The sequence below is a fragment of the Anopheles merus genome, chromosome 2L (genome assembly GCF_017562075.2).
Source record: "Anopheles merus strain MAF chromosome 2L, AmerM5.1, whole genome shotgun sequence".
NCBI classification, from domain to species: domain Eukaryota; kingdom Metazoa; phylum Arthropoda; class Insecta; order Diptera; family Culicidae; genus Anopheles; species Anopheles merus.
In genome coordinates, this window is record NC_054083.1 from 2,379,156 (window position 1) to 2,397,600 (window position 18,445).

General features: G+C 44.4%; 2 protein-coding genes across 7 annotated transcripts; both read right to left on the bottom strand.

Moving 5' to 3' along the window:
* Positions 1–7,031: 7,031 nt before the first annotated feature.
* LOC121594933 lies at positions 7,032–7,835 on the bottom strand. Its single transcript, XM_041918779.1, has one exon. The coding sequence runs from the start codon at positions 7,833–7,835 to the stop codon at positions 7,032–7,034; it is 804 nt and encodes a 267-aa protein (XP_041774713.1).
* A 5,249-nt stretch (positions 7,836–13,084) lies between these two features.
* Positions 13,085–18,445, bottom strand: LOC121593828. 6 transcript variants are annotated; one of them, XM_041916533.1, is made up of 7 exons: positions 18,185–18,445; positions 17,953–18,125; positions 17,270–17,571; positions 16,928–17,196; positions 14,160–16,832; positions 14,001–14,072; positions 13,085–13,542 (listed from the first exon to the last, which is right to left on the bottom strand). In XM_041916533.1, the coding sequence occupies exon 5, from the start codon at positions 16,101–16,103 to the stop codon at positions 14,844–14,846; it is 1,260 nt and encodes a 419-aa protein (XP_041772467.1). In that variant the 5' UTR covers positions 16,104–16,832; positions 16,928–17,196; positions 17,270–17,571; positions 17,953–18,125; positions 18,185–18,445; the 3' UTR covers positions 13,085–13,542; positions 14,001–14,072; positions 14,160–14,843. The 6 variants fall into 6 exon arrangements, with proteins under 6 accessions (XP_041772467.1, XP_041772465.1, XP_041772463.1 ...); XM_041916531.1 differs by having other exon boundaries at positions 16,928–17,066; positions 17,136–17,571; XM_041916529.1 differs by having other exon boundaries at positions 16,928–17,588.

The window sequence follows — 18,445 nt, forward strand, 5'->3', positions numbered from 1 at the left end:
CGTCGCTGACTACGTTGAAAGCACGGCACATCAGTAGGAACGGGTCAGAGGAGCCAAATTGCGTTCTACGGTCGTCGAGGGCCAACATTGCCCGAGTCCGGAGCGGCCTGGCCGGAACGTACAAGTTGATGGCAGCCAGTAGTGACGGAGAGTCAATACGGCCGTCGAGGAGTCCCGTGATGAACGACAACCTGGCTTTTCGTATTCGCTCACTTAGGGTGGGTAGCCCGAGTAGTAAACACTTAGTTCGGTAATCGAGCCTTTGGTTCCATGAGCGAAGTGCAAATCGTGAAATTTTGCGCTGGATTGATTCCAATCGAGCTAATGAACGCGCTGCAGTTGGCCACCAAACGATATTTGCATATTCCATCAACGACCGGATAAGTGAGCAATAGAGCGCCTTGGTGCAAGGTGTATCATTAAGCTCGCGAGTCATATTGATAACTAGACCTAGCATTCTGTTGCTGGTGGCTACTACGTGATCCAGTTGATCCTTAAATGATAGTTTTGTATCGAGCAAAACACCTAGATCCTTAACACATTGTTTTCGCGCCAAAGACTGTCCATCAAGCGCATATTCATACAATGATGGGCAGCGAGAACGACTGAAAGTGATGGCTTCACATTTATCTGTGCATAGGGATAAAGCATTACGGTTGCACCAACACTGGAACTCATGCAAGGAAGTTTGCAGTCGGGCGTGGTCTTCTGGTTCACGAATAACACGAAAAATTTTCGCGTCATCTGCGTACAGTAGGTGATTATCAGCCGGAAGGATCAACGTCGCGTCGTTGATGAAAAGAAGGAACAGCAAAGGACCCAGGTTGCTGCCCTGCGGGACTCCAGAAGATGCATGCACTGGACTTGACATGTACGGGCCTAACTACACAGAATATTGACGATCTGTAAGGTACGATCCAAGCCACATTATCATCGGGTTTGGGAGACCAAGTAAGTCGAGTTTCGTAAGCAAGATGGAGTGCGATACACTGTCGAATGCTGCCTTGATATCCGTATAAATAGCATCTAGTTGTAAACCGGTATCGATAGATTTATGGCATTTGCTAACAAATTCTAGTAGGTTAGTCGTTGTAGATCGCTTGGGTACAAAACCATGTTGATTCACACTAATATAGTTGCAGGTCGAGGCCAACAATGGCTCGTAGATTAGCATTTCAAACACCTTTGCACACACGCTGAGTGAGGTTATGCCACGATAGTTTACAGCATCATTCTTACAGCCCTTCTTGTAGATGGGTGTCATCCAGGAAGATTTCCAAGTGGCAGGAAAGGTTCCACATCTCAGGGACTCCTTAAAAATCTTCATCAGCGTGGGAGCAAGCGCAGAAGCACACCACTTTAAGATAACGGCCGGTATACCATCTGGGCCAGGGGTATATGAGGATTTAACACGTTTGATGGCAGAGGTGATCGTATCAACAGTGATGACTGGTAGTATAGGGAGCAGTGCACCAACAGGTGTGTTAGAGAGAGCATCGGTCACATCTTCTGGACCAATACTTTGCGAAGCGAAGTTGTCCTTGAAGCGCAAGGCAAACAATTTACACATTTCTGGCAGGGAACAGGCACTGTCACCGTCATAACGTATAATACTTGGTAGCCCAGCAGATTTTCGTTTTTTGTCCATATAACTCCAAAAGCGCCTAGGGTACTTGCAGAGGGAACGTGCAGTTTTTTTCAAATAACTTCGGTGACAGGATCTATTATATCGGCGATAGAGAGAATGAACTCTGTTGTAGTAAAGACGTGACGTGCTGTTTCGTTCTGCTCGTTGATCAGAATAGGCTTTTCTTTTTTCTTTTTTTAATGCATTTAGTGTGCGATCAGCCCATGGTGGCCCACGACGAGGAATTTTAACAGGAGTGCATTCACATATAGCAGATCTCATGAACTCACAAAAAGCTTTTGTGGCATCGTCAATGGTTGAATAGTCCGAACAGTTAAAAGAATTGTCAAAAGATAAAATCAATCGCTCCAATTTTGGAAGGTCAACACGAGCATAATTCAGCCTTTTACCAGCATCAATGGCTGTAGCGATCGTAACTGGGGCTACGTTGTCCAAATCAAAGTCAAGCGGAGGGTGGTGTTTGTCGATAGTAGTAAGGGGATATTCACAGATTGAAGAACATGTAGATGCAGCTGGCCAATTTGCGTAAATTAGGTCAAGTATTCGCCCCGATGAGTTAGTATTGAAGTTAAGCTGGTATAGTCCATTCCGATGCAAACCATCAACGAACTGGACACGGCGCGCAGAGCGTGCATGAGGCTCATAGAAATCAAAGGCAGCTCCATTTTCCTCCAGGATAGCGTAGACTGGTTGAAATCACCAATAAGCATGAATCTGTCCCTCGCACCAAGAGTTGTGAAGATATTAGCAACGAAGTCGATCACTTATCGAGTCGAACACTTATTTTCTCCTCATTCATGCTATGGTTAGGAGGCAGGTAGGCAGCGGCAATAAACAAACGGTGGTCGCATAACTGAATACAAACGCAAGTGAGTTCTAGCAGTTGCAGCCACGTAGGAAGCACAAAAGAGAGAAGAGAAACGATGCATGCAATTAAGACACCACCCCCACGAGAGTGAGAGCTGTTAGTGGCATCCCGGTCGCATCGGTAAACACGATACTCATCTCCTAGCAGGAGAGCGGTGGGAATACAGGGATCGAGCCAAGTTTCAGTGAGTACCAATACATCGTATTCCGTCTCAAGAACCGACAAACGGAACTCATCGGCTTTAGAACGCAGGCCACGCACATTCTGATAGTACACAGTGATACAAGCCGCTCGATCAGTGGGTGCTTGTTGCATAGTGTTAGTAGGCGCTGGGGTGCATTTTAGCGAGCTTATCGTAGAAGGTGAGTGTATTGTGTTTGTTGTCGAAGTGTATTGTGTTAGTGCGGTTACTTCGGAAAAAACTGAACCAGTGTAGTTTGAAGTGTTTTTGAACGTGACGTGGACGGAAGAGTGGGTGAAGGGAGAGTGCAGTTCATATCGGTTGGTGATTGTTCGGTTTGTGTTGGTGCGGGTTCATGGATATGTACAGGTGAGTATGGATTATTGTGGGGATTTTTGTGTTGGGTACAAGGCTGCTGTGGTGCCGGTGAGTGTTGAGTGCGAGGTTGTAGTGGTCCCGGTGTCTGCTGAGTACGGGGTTGTTGCGGTACCGGTGTGTAAGTGTTCGTGTGTTGTGTGCGTGAATGTAGAGATCGCGGCGGGAGCGAGATGAACTCACGCACACCGAGCCCGACCGGCCAGGAGGCTGCGTTAAGTGCCTTACTACGAAGGGCAGCAGGGATTCTGACCTTGAACGATACAGCACTCAATGGGCTAAGAACCGTTCCTGCTTTTAGCATACTAAAAGCAATTACGTCTGCAGTGTCCAACTGCAAACACACCAACGAGACAACTTGCTCTATGGTGACGGACGCAGCCAACCTTGAAAGATGCAGCCACAAATAATCGGTTCTTGGTGTCTGTGAAACAGTTGGTATTGAAGCGGAGGTTGTATTAGTACCTGTTATTATTGGTGGTAGTGAAGGACGATCGATCCGGTGAGTGTTGTTGGTATTTGTGACGTTTGAGATTGCTCCACTGTCAACAAACACGGCATCTGAGGATGCAACTGCATCACGAAATAATCTTCGTCTTTTTCCGTTTGGTAGTGCATCTGGGAGCAATTGATTGCTATGTTGCAAGGATGCCGAATGGGCCGTGGCGATTCCGGCAAAGCCATCCCGAATCTCCTGTATTACCGGTGGGACCAAGCTAGCCTTCATGGCATCAACAGCAGCTGTGAGGGCTGCCTGAAACCCAACCTGCATACCCATGCCCTTGATCACCTTGCTACGCGGATTCCCGATGGCGTTAGTACACCCAATGCAACTCCAGTGCAGGGAAGCCATCCGTTTCACTTCGTCGATGACCGATATAGGAACCTTGGTGCACGCCAGATGGTATGTACCCTCACAATATAGGCATGTAATTGACCCTTCAACCGGGCCCAGTGCTTCAGAACATGCATAACACACATCCTCCATTTTAGATGCCGCTGTAGATGAACGTCGAGGAGCCACAAATAGAAGCCAAATATATCGCGAACACGGTGGATGTCGTCAGGAACACGATGGCAGGGTCACGAGACTTCACTAATGGATATGTTTTTGCACGAAGCCGTAATTTCTTTCGACGAAAGAACCCGTACACGAAGCACTTACACACGGATAAAGATAAACACGTTTTATTTGCAATTAAAGTATACTTGCGGTGATCTCCGTTCACGTTGAGATCTATATGATAAGAGAGCGATCGATCCGCTGATCGATCGCTTTATAGATGCTTCTCGCAGGAATCAGGATAGCGCATTCTCTCGTTGCCACGTGCCGAACGATAACGTGTCGGCCCGTGATTGGTCGAGCTGGTGCGTGGGAGAAACGCATTCTCCTAGACGTATGCGGGAGAAACGCATGCGAGAATTCGCATGCCGACGTGTCGGAGTCGACATCAGGATTACAATTCGATTTGACCGTTTATTGCGACAACCATCCTCCCCCCTTTGGGAAGAAGACTTCCTTCCCAAATATTTCACGCTATTAGGTGGTCGTGTTTGTGTCCTGACTGTGTTGCGTTAGCTCCCCCCGTGGGGAGGGCGCACGCACGATAGACGAGAGGCCACCACGCTGGATGCCACAGTGCGATCACGGAGCGACACGAAGCAGGAACGTAGCACCGCTCAGGAACGATGAGGACCGGAGCAGGTGCGAGGTCGCACGGTGCAGTCACTGGACGGCACAGTGCGATCACGGAGCGACACGAAGCAGGAACGTAGCACCGCTCAGGAACGATGAGGACTGGAGCAGGTGCAATCACGGAGCGGCACGAAGCAGGAACATAGCACCGTTCAGGCACGATGAGGACCGGAGCAAGTGCGAGGTCACACGGTGCAGTCACTGGACGGCACAGTGCAATCACGGAGCGACGTGAAGCAGGAACGTAGCACCGCTCAGGAACGATGAGGACCGGAGCAGGTGCGAGGTCGCACGGTGCAGTCACTGGACGGCACAGTGCGATCACGGAGCGACACGAAGCAGGAGCGTAGCACCGCTCAGGAACGATGAGGACTGGAGCAGGTGCAATCACGGAGCGGCACGAAGCAGGAACATAGCACCGTTCAGGCACGATGAGGACCGGAGCAGGTGCGAGGTCACACGGTGCAGTCACTGGACGGCACAGTGCGATCACGGAGCGACACGAAGCAGGAGCGTAGCACCGCTCAGGAACGATGAGGACTGGAGCAGGTGCAATCACGGAGCGGCACGAAGCAGGAACATAGCTCCGCTCAGGAACGATGAGGACCGGAGCAGGTGCGAGGTCGCACGGTGCAGTCACTGGACGGCACAGTGCGATCACGGAGCGACACGAAGCAGGAACGTAGCACCGCTCAGGAACGATGAGGACTGGAGCAGGTGCAATCACGGAGCGGCACGAAGCAGGAACATAGCACCGTTCAGGCACGATGAGGACCGGAGCAGGTGCGAGGTCGCACGGTGCAGTCACTGGACGGCACAGTGCGATCACGGAGCGACACGAAGCAGGAACGTAGCACCGCTCAGGAACGATGAGGACCGGAGCAGGGCGAGGTCGCACGGTGCAGTCACTGGACGGCACAGTGCGATCACGGAGCGACACGAAGCAGGAGCGTAGCACCGCTCAGGAACGATGAGGACCGGAGCAGGTGCGAGGTCGCACGGTGCAGTCACTGGACGGCACAGTGCGATCACGGAGCGACACGAAGCAGGAACGTAGCACCGCTCAGGAACGATGAGGACCGGAGCAGGTGCGAGGTCGCACGGTGCAGTCACTAGACGGCACAGTGTGATCACGGAGCGACACGAAGCAGGAGCGTAGCACCGCTCAGGAACGATGAGGACTGGAGCAGGTGCAATCATGGAGCGGCACGAAGCAGGAACATAGCACCGTTCAGGCACGATGAGGACCGGAGCAGGTGCGAGGTCACACGGTGCAGTCACTGGACGGCACAGTGCGATCACGGAGCGACACGAAGCAGGAGCGTAGCACCGCTCAGGAACGATGAGGACTGGAGCAGGTGCAATCACGGAGCGGCACGAAGCAGGAACATAGCTCCGCTCAGGAACGATGAGAACCGGAGCAGGTGCGAGGTCGCACGGTGCAGTCACTGGACGGCACAGTGCGATCACGGAGCGATACGAAGCAGGAACGTAGCACCGCTCAGGAACGATGAGGACTGGAGCGGGTGCAATCACGGAGCGGCACGAAGCAGGAACATAGCACCGTTCAGGCACGATGAGGACCGGAGCAGGTGCGAGGTCGCACGGTGCAGTCACTGGACGGCACAGTGCGATCACGGAGCGACACGAAGCAGGAACGTAGCACCGCTCAGGAACGATGAGGACCGGAGCAGGTGCGAGGTCGCACGGTGCAGTCACTAGACGGCACAGTGCGATCACGGAGCGACACGAAGCAGGAACGTAGCACCGCTCAGGAACGATGAGGACTGGAGCGGGTGCAATCACGGAGCGGCACGAAGCAGGAACATAGCACCGTTCAGGCACGATGAGGACCGGAGCAGGTGCAATCACGGAGCGGCACGAAGCAGGAACATAGCACCGTTCAGGCACGATGAGGACCGGAGCAGGTGCGAGGTCGCACGGTGCAGTCACTGGACGGCACAGTGCGATCACGGAGCGACACGAAGCAGGAACGTAGCACCGCTCAGGAACGATGAGGACTGGAGCAGGTGCAATCACGGAGCGGCACGAAGCAGGAACGAATGGGTATGGTGAATGGGGTGCGATGATAACCTGATAGTTACTTCTCACTCCCATTGCTTTCGACGTGCAGCATCGTATGGTGTTTCTTGGAGCATACTTGGCATCGTTTCTCGCAAGGGCATTTTGCTGCAGCATGTTGTCGGGAGAAGCAATTGATGCACTTACCTAAGGCCATTATGTAATTGGTACGCTCCAAAAACTACCGCACGCGCAGTTCCGGACACAACGTGGACCCGTGCCCTGTTTTATCGCACGCATAACACCGTCGCACCGCCATCCATGATTGGTTTCTATTGCCTACTGTTCCGATATTCGCATGTCGGCCTTCTGCGAGCACAGTAGCGGACAGCATCGCGCGCTCCGTCCGCGCCGGTGGGTGGTTCGTAGCGGGACGTTCCGTCCGGAAGATGTTTTCTGGCTTGGCCTTTGGTTCGTAGTAGAGGGTGTTGGCCAGCTGATCTAGCTCGTTGCGGAGTACTTTCCACGTAGGGATCTGCTGAGAATCCAGGCGGCGAGTGATCTGAGCAGCGGTTTCCTCGTCCAACTTGCTCAAAACGAAGCTCACTATCATTCCGTCTTCCACTGCTGACGCGGCTTGATCCATTTTGCCAGCAATCTGGCGCGCTGACGATGTCGATGTTTCAACGGCGTCGATAAGCCGCATCAATGCCGTTGAAGACGCTGCTGTCAATTTGGGTAACGCGTACAGCTGCTGAAAGTGGCCGAGAAATGCCACGCGCTTCTTGTAGAAGCGTTCCTCAAGACGTTTCCACGCGTCTTGGAAGGTCATCCCAGCATTTTCAAATGCTTCGCAGCTGTCACGGGCTATTTCACACCGTTCAAAGCATTGGATAAGGAAGGCGTAGCGGTCTGCATCTTCTTCCAATCCAGCCACGCGTTTGTTGAACCGCCCCGCGAACGCGGGCCACTCCGATGGCGATCCCGAAAATTTGGGTAGATCTAGCCGTGGGAGATGGTTCTTTTTTGCAACGGCCGGCAGCATCGTCGTGTCGAGTGCTGGCGTCTTAACTATGTTCCCCGGGTGCAGCTCGGCCAAGGCGCACTTTGCCGTCGCGTACGCCTCGGTGAAGGGGACCCGTCTTGGATGCGGTCCCGCGAGACCCTCGAGCTGCAGGAGAGCGTTTCTACCGTCGCTCCAAGCGACTCTAATATTTCGGCCTTTATAGAAGCCATGGTTTTGGAAAGCTTTCCTTCGCGAGCCTCATCGAGTATCGCTTTAACCGCACCTTCCAGCGCAGTTAGCTGGCGCGCTACCTCGATGCTGTGCTCGCTGTCACCCGGCGTCGTCATGGCTGAAGCACTTGTAATATTTTATACACTTTACACGAAGCACTACACTCGCGTTGTATCACGTCGGGGTCACCAAATGTTTTTGCACGAAGCCGTAATTTCTTTCGACGAAAGAACCCGTACACGAAGCACTTACACACGGATAAAGATAAACACGTTTTATTTGCAATTAAAGTATACTTGCGGTGATCTCCGTTCACGTTGAGATCTATATGATAAGAGAGCGATCGATCCGCTGATCGATCGCTTTATAGATGCTTCTCGCAGGAATCAGGATAGCGCATTCTCTCGTTGCCACGTGCCGAACGATAACGTGTCGGCCCGTGATTGGTCGAGCTGGTGCGTGGGAGAAACGCATTCTCCTAGACGTATGCGGGAGAAACGCATGCGAGAATTCGCATGCCGACGTGTCGGAGTCGACATCAGGATTACAATTCGATTTGACCGTTTATTGCGACAACCAGGATACAACAAAACTAGTGTTGACTAGAGCAAAACCAGATTACACCAATAAAATAGCGGACAAATGCGGAGCGATAGCAGTAGACACGCTATGTGGACAACTGTCAAAGTGTGACATAAGTATCGTGGCCGCAAAATCAAGAGTCGCTCCTACCAAACCACTGTCGATCCCTAGGCTTGAATTGCAAGGGGCAGTGCTAGGCACTCGCCCAAACGAAGCAATCTAGAGGGAATTGCGGTTAAAGGTGCAAACGGAATTCTTTTGGACCGATTCAAAAACAGTTCTAGCTTGGCTTAACTCAGAGCCTCGAGCATATAATCAGTTCGTATCCCTGAGAATCGGAGAAATTTTGGAGTTGAACTCTCCGAAGCAGTGGAACTGGGTAGCTTCTGCAGAAAACCCTGCTGACGAAGCTACAAAAACTTGTAAAAAAAAGTCAATATGGTTAAATGGTCCTGACTTTCTCAAAAATGTAGAAATAAAAACACTAACACCAAACATTCCGGACACATTTGAAGACCGGAAAAGGGTAAACACTTCGAGAACAGTGGAAAGAATAGATTATGACGCCATTTCCGTCGAATGGTGTTCCAACTGGCACCGTCTAAAACGATCGGTAGCGTACGCACTAAAGTACTTGGATTGGTTAAAAAGTAAGGCTAAATCCCTGTCATTTTTGACAGCAATCGATAAAGCTACCCTTGACCTAGCTGAGCACCACTTAATAAAAAAGGCTCAATGGGAAAGCTTTCAAACGAAGATGGTACAACTCTCATTGAAGAACCCGATTGATGGCAGCAGTAAAGTTAGGTGCCTGTGCCCTATGTTGGACCAAGATGGGATCATGCTTTCTAGAGGAAGACTTGATCACGTTAAATTTCTTCAATTTAACGCACGTAGCCCTATTGTCCTACCAAAAGGGCATCACATTACAAACCTTCAAAGTCAAAGACAAAGTCTTAAGCACGTAATAAACAAATGTCAATACTGCAAAAACGCACGAGCTAAACCAATCGCACCAATAATGGCACCACTGCCAACATGTAGAACAGCAGTGTTTAAAAAACCATTTACGCATTGTGGAGTAGATTACTTCGGCCCCCTATTCGTTACGATAGGCAGACGGTCAGAAAAAAGGTGGGGTGTTATATTTACGTGTTTAATCACAAGAGCAGTCCATATAGAAATAAAAGAAATATCTAAAACAAAATATTGGTCCTCCGCCATGCAGGCTACCCACTTCAAACCTAGAATTGTAACTCCTCTACGAGGAATTACGGGGGGAGGGATGTCGCTGACGACAATTTAGGCTTAAAAACAAAGCGTTGCTTGGTCAATTAATGCTGACTAGCTGCGTTATGCAACGCGCCTGCGATGCGCGCTGTTTTAACGATTAAATGGAAAAATAGGCTAAGAAGAATAGACTAAGAAGAATATGCTGATCGACGACGGTCAGCAATTTTAGAGAATAAATTCAATTGAATAAATTAATGAAGCCTTTATTTGTCAAAGCCAGTTGGTGCGTTTATTATTGTGCTTAAGTCGGCGTGTACTGTGCCTGTCTTAAGCTGCTGCTCCGAAAGACACTTTCGTGTGCGCGACACCTAGTTTGTAATGGAATTAGATAGACTTCCCCCAAACATTGTCCTCGGATTTCTCTCTTGTAAAAAATTAGTGAGCCATTTGAGTTCAGTGTCCGCAATACCAAAGTTTTTTAATGAGCTCAACAATAGGCTACTAGGAATCGTTTCAAAAGCCCGCTTGAGATCCAAAAACACAGCTAGCGTCACTTGTTTTTGATCCATGAACTCTTTCCACTTAGCCAACACAAAGTTCAGTGTAGTCTTACAAGAATGTCCATCTACAGTCTGTTCCCGAGTTACACGGTTCTCGACTTACGCGGATTCGGAGATACGCGGTTTTCTGAATTTGACAGATTAAATGTCAAATCAGTACAATTTGCTTCAAGTTCGGTATAAATTGCATTTTTACTAACAAATTGAAATCGCTTAAAAGCCAGAAATATTAGAATTTTCTGCACAAATCATATGAAATAAATTATAAAGTGTATAAAAGTGCTAAGTTAAATAAAAAAAACTGCGAGTGATAAATAGTATTTTGGTCAAAAACGTGAAATTCGACTTACGCGGATATTCGAGTTACGCGGATTCGTCGGGAACGCAGAAACCGCGTAACTCGGGAACAGACTGTATATACCCAGACTGCTCCGGTATCAGTAAGTGGTTTCTGGTCAAGTGTGCCACAAGTTGTTCTTTCATAATAATCTTGAGAATATTTTCTAAAACATTTGACAAGTTAATAGGACGAAACTCCTCTGATATTATTGTTCCAGTTACCTTTGGAAGTGGAATAACAATCGATTCCCTTTATGACTTTGGTAAATGACCAGATATTAACGATTCATTGATAATTTCAAGTAGCTCATCTGCTATAATATCAAAGCAGTCTTGAACAAATCGATAGTTCACGTTATTGATACCTGACAATTTATTTATTTTCAAACAAACAGATATAATTTTGGTATGATTGATTAGTTGAAATCTAAATTGTGGAGTGACTGACTCTAGAGATCTTAGTTCAACAGGTTTATTTTTCTGTGGAATGCTCATGTGAATATCTACTACACTATTGAAGAAATATAAATTGAGTTGTTCCACAATAACCCTTTCATTTACCAAAAATTGTATCATTTCATACAATATGTTTGGCGCTGTTCTCGGTATTATTATTTAAAAATGTTTTTAGAAACCTCCACAATTCTTTACTATTGTTTTTGTAAGCAGATAATTTCCTGAAAGTGTATGCTTTGCGAGTACGATTGATTTCTTGTATATATTTGTTCCTTATCCGCAAGTATTGCTCCCAATCATAAGATAGGTTGTTTTTCAAGAACTTAACATAAGCTAAATCCCTTTTCAACTTCATGTTAGCTAGATATACATCTACCATTTGTTAGAAAAAGTAATATCAACTTCTTTCTTATAAATCAGACTGTTTGTAGAATATTCGAGTAGAGTAACTCAGCTTAAAGTTTATCATCCAAACCAGTACAATTCGCAGTTAGACCTCGCGTCAATACAGGGTTTCGAATCATATAATGGACTACTTGATCCACTCGGTGGAATGTTTCAAATGATTAGGGGATGTATGCAACGGTGCTATGGAGGTTTGCAAGCATATAGGGGAATATGTCAAACGCTTAGGAGAAGTGTGCAAAACAGTTATGGAGTTTTGCATCCAGCTATGGAGCGCTCCGATGTAGCGCTGTAGAAATTAATCCTAGATTTTTTTAAAAAGCACTGCGAGATGATTTAAATGTTTGGGGTGATTAAACACATGTTTTAGGATCATCAGAAAGAAATAGTGGTTAATCCGTAATAATATTTATTCGAACTAAATTTTCACTACGTCCTATCCGATTCAACATCCTATTCTACTATTTCTTCACATCATCAACACTTTCACACGTATTTAAACATGATGATTCTTGAGAGTATTGTCAAAGTTTTAAAAGAAATCGTTTGACATAGGATTTACTATTTTCTGGAATTTCAGGCTGGTTCTTAGTTGGTTCTAAATTTAACGCGGGTGATTAAAGAAATGGGGGTAATTTGATTACTAGGTAGGAAGACTATGAGGAACATTACTTGAATATGCGTGTTTAAATATGAGGAAAAATTTGGCCGCAAAGAAAAAATAGTAGAGTAGAGATTTTTACAAAGAATATTGTTTAAATAGCATATTCAATTTAAAAATAAATTATCATGTTGCTTGACAATACCAAAAACATGTGTTTAATCACCCCAAACATTTAAATCATCTCGCGGAGCTTTTTAAAAAATTCTAGGATTAATTTCTACAACGCTACATCGGAGCGCTCCATAGCTGGATGCAAAACTCCATAACTGTTTTGCACACTTCTCCTAAGCGTTTGACATATTCCCCTATATGCTCAAGGTGTATGGATATTGAGAGGTGAAGTGCTTCAGAGCAAATTGACATTTCACGACTTGACATAACAATACTAGGGTCTCCGGTATTCAAATCGGGAAGGGCTGAAGGGAGGTGTAGAAAATTGTATGCGATTTGACATAAAAATACTCAATGATGGTGCCTGGCAAACGTGCTAATGATTCACCTGTTAAATAAATACACCTTGTATATGCTTGCAAACCTCCATAACAACGTTGCATACATCCCCTAACCATTTGAAACATTCCACCGAGTGGATCAAGTACCCACTCGACAAACAAGTGCTCGAAATTGCATACAACTCCCTAATTTTGTGTCACCCAACCTTGGGATATGAAAAATTGAGGACGTTTTTGTTCGGACTGAGGGTAAAATTAGGGGATAAGAGAAAAGGCTTTTGCGAGTGTGTGAGTGTACGCGCGCCGACCTTGATTTATATGTATTGGTGAGGTACGAGGGTATTTATGTATGTAGTTGTGATATCAATTTTCTTTCGGCGCCAAATGAAATGTCACGTTTGAATTCAAAGAATTTAAGAGATTGTAATGTTCACTAGATTCACTTCGTGTAGAGCTCCTCATTGTTTGACAAAAAAGCTTAGCTGGTCGATATAGATTTGCATACACAAGGTAAAACAATACTCATAGGATACGTTTAAATACTCTATGAAACTCTATAAGATGAACTTTTTTAGATGGAGGACAAAAACAACAACGTGCCAGCACCAACTGATTTGGCAAAAGAATGTATGATTTTACGCCGAATGGTAGCTCAGCTAAAGGTCCAGAACGATGTAATGAATAACAAGCTCGATGTTCTGACCGGGATGATGCAACAACTGTTGGTGAATCAAAACACCTGCTTAAGCCTCACGGATAATACCCCTTCGCCAACCTTTTGCACAGTAGAATCCATTGAAGAGATGAATGCCCTGGAGGAGAAGCTGAAAAAAAAAGAGTACCATGATGAATTTGTGCAATGGGTGAAACAAAATATTGCAGAGGGCGATTTTAAACAACGTGCTTGTGACGCTCTACATTTGATCCTAGGGCCTAATATTTTACTGCAATGTTCGTGGACAGGAAGAGCAAAAGTAGGAGATAAAATACCTTTGTGTAAATATAAAAATATAGTACTAGTTATACAAGAATTAGGAGGAAATTGCTCGGATAAGATATTAAAAGATTGGATGCAGCTGAAATTAAATCATAGTGATAATTTAAAACGAAACAAATACATAAATAAGTCTAGTTGCCATAAGCCGAGATCAAGTAGTGTGTAAATAGTAGAAGATAAATAGATTATAGTTCTTAAAATTAGTGGGAGCTCTATTATAATCTAGATGAACTATTTAATTAGAATTAGAATATCAAACAAGAATTCAAATGAAATAATACTCACTTATTACAGTTGTGTAAATGCATTATACAAAATTACGAAATAAATCCTTGCTATGAGCAATGTTCCAAAGAGCTGTAAAAAAGTGATAAGATTGCATTATTACTGAATATATAGTAATTGATATAAAATGTAGAAATGAAACAATAAATGTGAACTTACTTTTTATCTGAAAAAAAGCGGAACTGTTGAGACTGGAAGAAATGCCATAGTAAGCGCAGTTGTCACGTAAGGGGATAGCTTTTCCTCGATGTATCCTCGTATGGGATGCGAAACACGTTGAGTAGTATTATAAAAAAATAGATGTTGGAGATTAGTGTTTGTACGGAATGATCAAAAGATACCATACGATCAATCAACTATTCTAATATTTTAGTTATAACTGTCGTGGATCTTACACTACTTATGGATCACAGGTTGATTGGATAATTTGTTTTAAAGATTGGCATTGTCATTAAAATGTAGTAATAAGTCCAAATTACCAAAAATAATTGTGTTTTTATAAAAAAGTATCAACAAACATGTAATGAATCCCTTGGTTTTGTCACTAATTTTTACAATTATTATTAAATGCATGTACTAGCGACAATTCGTGCTGATCTATCTGATCAAAACTATTTTATACTTTTATTATGATATACCCTCTTTGAAAATGTTATGTAATACATCGTCAACCTAAACCCTCTACATAATACATTATATGATATATTATATATACTATGATATACCCTCCACCACAAGTTTTGAAATAAACCCTTACCCTAAACCTTTGAAAAAACCAAAAACATTGTAATTTACACTAAGACAAAACATGTCACAAGTATGATTTTAAAATAAAAAATATGGTTAGTTTGGAAGAAAAGTGTGTAATAATGGAAAAAATAATACAGATGGAGGCATAGAATCTTGAAATTCATCAACATCAAAGTACACAAGAGGACGAGGGGGTAAATTAACGGCAACTAACTTACATTTAATAGACTTAAGGTCAAGTGTCACCATAGTAGATGGTGAATATGAATTTAGTTTATAAATGTTCAGTTCACTAGACTGTATCTCTACAAAAGATACATTATCTTTAAATGTAGCCGTAAAATATTTTTCTTTATCATCATACTTGATTCCAACGATAACCAAGGAATTCTGCGGAGAGATTTCTGCTCTCAAAAACTTCACTATACCATTTGATTTTGTTAAAAACCATTGATCCCGAAATTTTGGTTTTAAAACAAAGCTTTCAGTAACATGCACTCCACAGCCATCTATAGTCAAACAGGGATATTTCTTTTCTTTGGGACCATGATGCACATTAATTGAGGCATATAACTTGCATCTGCCCGCTACTTGTTCCACACATTTTGAACCTGTCTTAACATCTCGTTTAATAAACTGTAAAAAGTTTTCATAATCGTAGGAAGACCAATCGTCCAATGGACCAAGTTCTTCAACGTCATCAAATACGTGGAGAAGATTGTGTACATTACTGCTCATATGGGTGCGACCATAGTACAGTGGGAAATCAACTACAAATTGTTGAAGCATTCTTTTTGCAAGCGGGTTTAAATGTTTATATACTGACGATGAGAAAATAGTTATGCCACAAAAGTAGAGCAAATAATGGTTAAAGCCCTCACGGTGCATAAAATCTTTATATATGACAGGGCTAATATAGTGTAGGAATGACCTAAATTCAGTTGCTTTCCAATACTGAAGAGTGTCAAGAGATCGAAATGGTCGATGTATTTCAGAAGGCAGTTTCGTTTTCATCAAAAAGTGAGAGGCATTTTTCTTGTGCTCACTAGACCATATTACAAAACTTAGAAATTTATGATGAAAAAGGCCGTACAAAAATTTACGAGTGTTGCCAATATCGATAAGATGAAGTCGGTCAGATGTGGGAAAACTTCTGATCATATCTAATCCATCAATCTCTTCTAAAGGAGATCGAATTTCTTTATGATGCTCTATATCGTGTCTTTGTCTAAAACTTTCATCTGTGCGTGGTGGAGCAGGTTGTGGTGAACAAAATATTACTTTGCGCTCCGGTTTTACAAACTCTCCAACGAGAGTACACTTCGTGCATCCATGTTTTGCCGGAAAGTACATTACCGATTTTATAAAGGCCCGCGCAGGGGTATCGGTGACAAAAGCCTTGGCAAAAATTTTTTCAAACTTTCTCTCCAAACAGCATGCCTATTACTTGCAAATTGTTTAATTCATCTACGAGCTGTCGCAAATAAGGCTCTAAGTCGGTCGGTTTTTTCTGACCACAAAATACACCTGCGATCATTACCGGGCAATCGGGAATTTCTTTTACTTTAAAAAGAATTGGCCAAAATTGTGTAGCACTACTTTTGAAGAGAGGAAGCCCATCAATAAAAATATGTAGCGAAAACTTATTTTTCTCTGGTACATGATTCCTAAAATAATTTCGAAGGCCAACTTCTATCCCTGAATACCACATTTGTCCACCTGCTATATGCTGAATCTCTTGGCTAACTTTAGGAATTTTAAGTAAAGTACGACCATCTTTAGGAAGTTCAGGATGACCAAATTTTCTCAAAATTGCTAGAAGCAAGTTGAGAAAGTTGCGAGAAAGATGACCCATTATTGCCAAATATCTTAAAGCTTCTTTCAAACTTTGAAAATCATTCAAATAGTTATAAGCGTCATACAAATCTTCAGTACAATCTTCCTGTTCATCTTCTATATCATCCAAATTATTTTCGTCAACAGTTGCAGTGCTGTCATTGTGAGTATTGATAGTATCTTCATCCAAGCTAAAGCTACACTCTACATTCCCACCTAAGTTGCTATCAGTACTATGCAATTCGTCTGTAAAGAAACAAAAGAGAAAAACAAAGCATTAGTTCAATTAAACACATATTTATGGCACAAATAGTAAGTTAACAATGCAATTAAATTAGCACCTTCCGTCAGCGATTAACGCATTAACACAGAGACACGACCTTCCATATGGCCCAGGCACAGGCTTAAACAGGTCAGGACAGTGGATCATCGGCATTTCGGAGGACGAGGAACACGTGTTGTTGGAGTGCCCGCGCTTTGCTGCAAAATCCAGAAGCTTATCGGCCATGGTTCATCAGGTTCGATTCGACGGACACCCTCCAACCTCACCTGTCGCGAGGTCGAGAACTGGAGCCATATCTACGAAGCTTCTAGGCGAATCACGGTTCAACTACAGGGAGCATGATACAATGAACGAGTTGCCCTGGCGTCGCAAATCATTGAGTAATACGAAGAGACACAACCTGAAACTGTTCGGCGCGTCCGCAACGAGCCACGCAACGCTAACCAACGAGAGGCAACGATGCGTTGTCGAGAGAAGCTTCGAGCCAGACTTCCTCCAACCCCACCAGCGTCACTGCAGATTGCGGCTGGTCACGGCGCGCTTCAGCAGCAACAGGCAGGGTTCAGGGAGATGATACGGAATCGCCAATAAACGATGAGAAACAAGCTGCTTTGGCCACGGATGTTGGTTTCAGCGCTGCCGAGGTACCCGCAGCGGTCTAGTTTAAAGTAGACAGCAAAGTAGCCTTCGAAAGTTGCTTTGCTGCAAGGAAGAAAGTCCTGCTAATGTATCGTTAAAGAACAAAACATCATCATGTCGCGATGGATATTTAGCTAATTCAAGTGCCTGTCTGTTTTTACCAAAAACAATTTAAAAAGCAAAAAAAAACTTATTTTTTGGATTCCACTGCCAACCAGAAAACGACGACGTGATTTCCTAAGTAAGGTTAAACATAAAAAACGTCATGATGCTATTGTGGGTGGCGGTGCAGAACCGATGCAAAAACGATGGCGGTGCAGAACCAAAAATTGTGATCGGAATATGAATCAACGTAGCTGCTGATTACCAATCAGCAATATACTATGACAAATTTCCGTTTTCCATGTAAATAGTACACTAAAAAACACAATATTAGTTACTTACTGAACATCCTGCTCGTCGATGCCGGAACCATGACAGGTGAGGAAGTCTCCATATTATTGATATCATTGTTTATTTCTCTCTCCACTTCTTCCATAAAGCGACGACGCTTCCGATATTGGGATGATCTTGAAGCCATTGCTGATGGTTCTCTCGTCAATAATCTGGATCTAAAACTGCACAAAATATAGATTAATACACTACTGCTTTGTTTTTCAAACACCGGCTCCTTTACACTTGTTTATCCTTTGCCGACGCACTTGCAATGTCAACCAATACATGCATACATTTGTAAGCCACTGTGTATATACATGGTAGCTGTGTTTATACCTTTTGATATGGATTGAAAATCGTTGTTGGTACCCAAGCAGAAAAACTCATCCGTGTGCTAAACAGAGATGGCAATATGAAATCTTGCAAGCAATTCAAGATACATGGGTGAAGTGTGGCAGAGCGGGTTGAGGAACCGGAGAAAAACTGCTCGAATTGTCCACGG

Bases quoted from the DNA above. Each gene is read 5' to 3' on its own strand.
- LOC121594933 (XM_041918779.1), bottom strand. From the start codon at position 7,835: ATGCTGCCGGCCGTTGCAAAAAAGAACCATCTCCCACGGCTAGATCTA.
- LOC121593828 (XM_041916534.1), bottom strand. From the start codon at position 16,103: ATGTACTTTCCGGCAAAACATGGATGCACGAAGTGTACTCTCGTTGGA.